Source organism: Topomyia yanbarensis, chromosome 1 (assembly GCF_030247195.1).
Source record: "Topomyia yanbarensis strain Yona2022 chromosome 1, ASM3024719v1, whole genome shotgun sequence".
In the NCBI taxonomy this organism is placed as follows: Eukaryota; Metazoa; Arthropoda; class Insecta; order Diptera; family Culicidae; genus Topomyia; species Topomyia yanbarensis.
The window spans coordinates 168340335-168344032 of NC_080670.1; the positions used below are offsets into that span (position 1 = coordinate 168340335).

A 3698-nucleotide genomic window follows, 5' to 3' on the forward strand; every position below is an offset into this window, starting at 1 on the left:
ACATCCGTTTGAGCGTGAGGGGAATTGTAGCTATGAAAAGTCAATTTCGAGCCGGCCTAGAGAACAGAAACAGAGATAAAGAAATCGGCAATAGGAATTAACGAGGGTGGCAAGTGAGCTTGATTCGATAAGAAATCGGATAGAACTACTGCAGCATGTGGCTTCAGATTAATATTAAGAGTTTAATTTTATTTTACATGAATTATCGCTTGGATATCCTGGTTTAAAAGAGTCAGAGGATCGGGAGTGCTGGTGTTACAAGTCACTCGTCCGGAAGGATTTTTCAGTGGTCGGAAGGATCGGGCACCTCGTCCAGTACACTCCGAATCGGCTGCGGAATCAGTTGAAACAGAAAGTCAAGTCCCGCAACGAAATGTAGACTCAAATCTTTGGATTATCGCTTTGTTTTTACGTGAGTTTAGCTCAATACGTTTTGTTTACATTGTGTAAGTTTTACTAAGAGCTCTGAACTTACTTTTATTCCTGCACACCCCTGGTGGTGCAAAAAGCCGTTTTGAAAGATCGCCATCCTGGGCGATTGGCCGCCATCGCCTTGACCTGCTGCCAGGTCACACTTTCGTCGACTTCTTTTATTTCCTTGTTGATGCTGCGCTGCCATGAGCCTCTAGGTCTGCCTCTACTGCGATGTCGTGCTGGGTTCCAGTCTAACGCTCGCTTGCAGATTTCGTTTCCGCCCTTGCACTGAGTGTGGCTGACCCAACTCCCACCCGAATTTCTGTCGCTATCGGCTTCTGGTGACATCGACGATGGAGCTCAGCATTGGAGATCCAATTGTGAGGCCACCATGCACGAATTATGTACCGCAGGCATCTATTGATGAAGACCTGCAGCCATTGCGTGTTCTCCACTGATACGCACTAGGTTTCACTGGCATATAGTAGTACAGATTTCACGTTCGAGTTGAATATTCGGATTTTGGTGCGTCGACTATTCTGATTGTTTTTTCCAGATATTTCTTAAACTCGCAAAAGCAGCCCTCGCCTTCTTGATCCGTGCTCCTATGTCGATCTTGGTGCCTTCATTAGACGCCATTTGGCTACCAAGATATTGGAAGCTTTCGACATTCTCCACTGCTTGCCCAGCTACCGTAAAGCTGGAAGGGTTGACCGTGTTTATATCCAACGATTTGGTCTTGTTGACGTTGATTTTGAGACCTGCCGCTGAGGAGCGATCAACAAGATCATCAAGCTTACTGCATGTCAGAGCGCCGTTGTGCTAGGAGAGCAACGTCATCAGCCAATTCGAAGTCATCCAGGTGCTCCATAGTAATAGGTTGCCACAGCAACCCACGATTTGGCTCACGGTCAATCGCTCCTACCAGGATCTCGTCGATTACGATGAGGAACAGTAGCGGTAGCGGTGATAGAATACATCCTTGCCTAACTCCAGCCACGACCCGGATGGGGTCAGACAAGACACCATCGTGCAATATTCTGTACGAAAATGCCTCGTACTGTGCTTCAATTGGACCGATGATTTTCTCAGGGACTCCCTTGCGTCTCAGTGCTCCCCACATATTTTCGTAATTGAGACGGCCGAAAGCTTTTTCGTAGTCGATGAACACTAAGTAGAGAGACTCTTGGAATTCATTGACTTGCTCCAGGATGATACGGAGCGTGACAATATTGTCGGCACAGGATCGTCCGGCACGGAATCCTGCCTGCTGCCGTCGGAGAGTTGCGTCAAACTTCTCCTGTATCCGGTTCAGGATCACTTTGCAGAGAATTTTGAGAACGATACACAGTAACAGGATGCCCCGCCAATTATCGCATACAGTCAGGTCACTAAGACGCCTTGCATCCAGTCGGCCGGAAAAGTCGCGGTGTCTCATATATTGTAGAATAATTGATGCAACAGTTGTGCAGATACTACGGGGTCAGCTTTGAGCATCTCTGCTGATATGCGATCGACCCCTGGGGCTCTGTTCAATTTCATGCTCCGGATGGCTGGTTCTATCTCTTGCAATGATGGAGCTTCGGTGTTGACGCGGGTAATACCTCGAACCCTTGGCGGATCATGCCGAGTTGTTGGTGGCGTGGCCGACACTTGAAAAGGGTTTTCAAAGAGTTCGAACCAGCGTTTCAGTCAGCTGGTCAGCGCGGTCGGTTAACAACTGTCCAGACGTGTCTTTCACGGGCATCTTAGCATTAATCTTTGTCCCACTAAGGCGGCGTGAGATATCGTAGAGGAGACGGATGTCGCCAGGCTTTCTCACCTTCGTCGGCTAGGGAGTCTGCCCACGCTCTTTTGTCCTGTCTACATGAGTGTTTCACTTCCTTCTCTAGAGCCGAATAGCACTGACGGGCTGCGGATTTGGCTCCTCGTGTTTTAGCTTCCTCTATCTTCTTCCAGGTGTCATCTGTGATCCACTGTTTTCTCTGGTTACGTAGCTCACCCAGATTATTCTCGCCGGTAGCGATGAAGGCGTTCTTGATGGCGGTCCATTGATTTTCTAGGCTTCCACCTTCCGGAATATCTGCAGCATGGTTCTCCAGCTCCTCGACTTACCGCAGCATCTTCCAGACGACGTGTGTTAACCCGACGCCCGATCTTCTCCTCCTGTCGATAAATCCTTGCAATACGCAGCCGGATCTCGCCGATTAGGAGATGGTGGTCGTACGCTATATCGGCGCTACGATTGTTACGCACATCAAGGAGGCTCCTTCTCCATTTTCGACTGACGCAGATGTGATCGATTTGATTCTCCGTGAAGCCATCACGGGAAACCCATGTCACTTTGTGTACTGGCCGATGGTGGAAGAGCGATCCCCCGATCACCATGTCATTGTTGCTACAAAACTCTGCAGCTCTCCGTTTTCGCTCATTTCTCCGAGGCCATGACGTCCCATGACGTGCTCATAGTCCGAGTTATATCGGAGCCCACCTTCGCGTTGAAGTCGCCCATGTAGATCTTGATATCACCTTACGGAATTTTATCCACGATAGCATTCAGTTGACTGAAAAAGTTCTCCTTTTCTTGCATTTCGGCAGCATCAGCTGGCGCGTAACATTGGATCATGGTAAGGTTTCGAACCCGTGTTCTGAATCTGGCAACGATTATTATCTCATTAACAGGCTCCCACTTCATTAGCGCAGTGTAGGCGTGCGCGCTGAGCAGGAAGCCAACTTCACGGTGACGATGAGCGTGTTCCCACGACGGCAATCTGTGTTCTCCAAAGTTCGGCCAACGGACTTCGCTCAGTCCTAGGATCTCAAGTTGTGCCAATTTACCCTGCTGGGCTAGGGTTAATACATTCCAAGTTCCAATTCGTGTCCGTTGTTTCCTGCTAAAAGTCGTTGCCGTTAAATCAGTTTGAAATCTTTCTCTGAAGCCATCGCGAAAATAATCGTTTTTTGAGCACGTACCTGGGAACCAGGGATGCCAGGTGCACAGATTAATCTGTGTTTCAAAGCTCGTCATAAGTTCAATATTCCTGAGGAAGGTGGAAAGCAGAAGTCTAAGTTTGCTAAAAAAAATGCATGATTTGGCAGGCAATTTACTAGCGTGGAAAGCGGAGCACCCCGTTGGAGATAACCGGAACGATCAATAGAAAGGTGTACTCGAAAAAAATGACTCCAAAAGCGTCTACTTCGCACTTAGTATATAAATGTAGCTTTCAAATAATCTTGTATTGTAAGCCTCTTAAAATAAACAGACAATTAAAAAAATGCTTTTT

The 3698-nt window shown here is 47.9% G+C and overlaps 1 protein-coding gene across 1 annotated transcript; it reads right to left on the reverse strand.

The window, feature by feature from the left end:
* Window positions 1–948: 948 nt before the first annotated feature.
* LOC131676078 (uncharacterized) lies at window positions 949–2802 on the reverse strand. The gene is made up of 4 exons (XM_058955205.1): window positions 2530–2802; window positions 2237–2450; window positions 1324–1734; window positions 949–1181 (listed from the first exon to the last, which is right to left on the reverse strand). Exons 1-4 carry the CDS (start codon window positions 2800–2802, stop codon window positions 949–951), a joined length of 1131 nt encoding a protein of 376 aa, XP_058811188.1.
* Window positions 2803–3698: the final 896 nt, after the last annotated feature.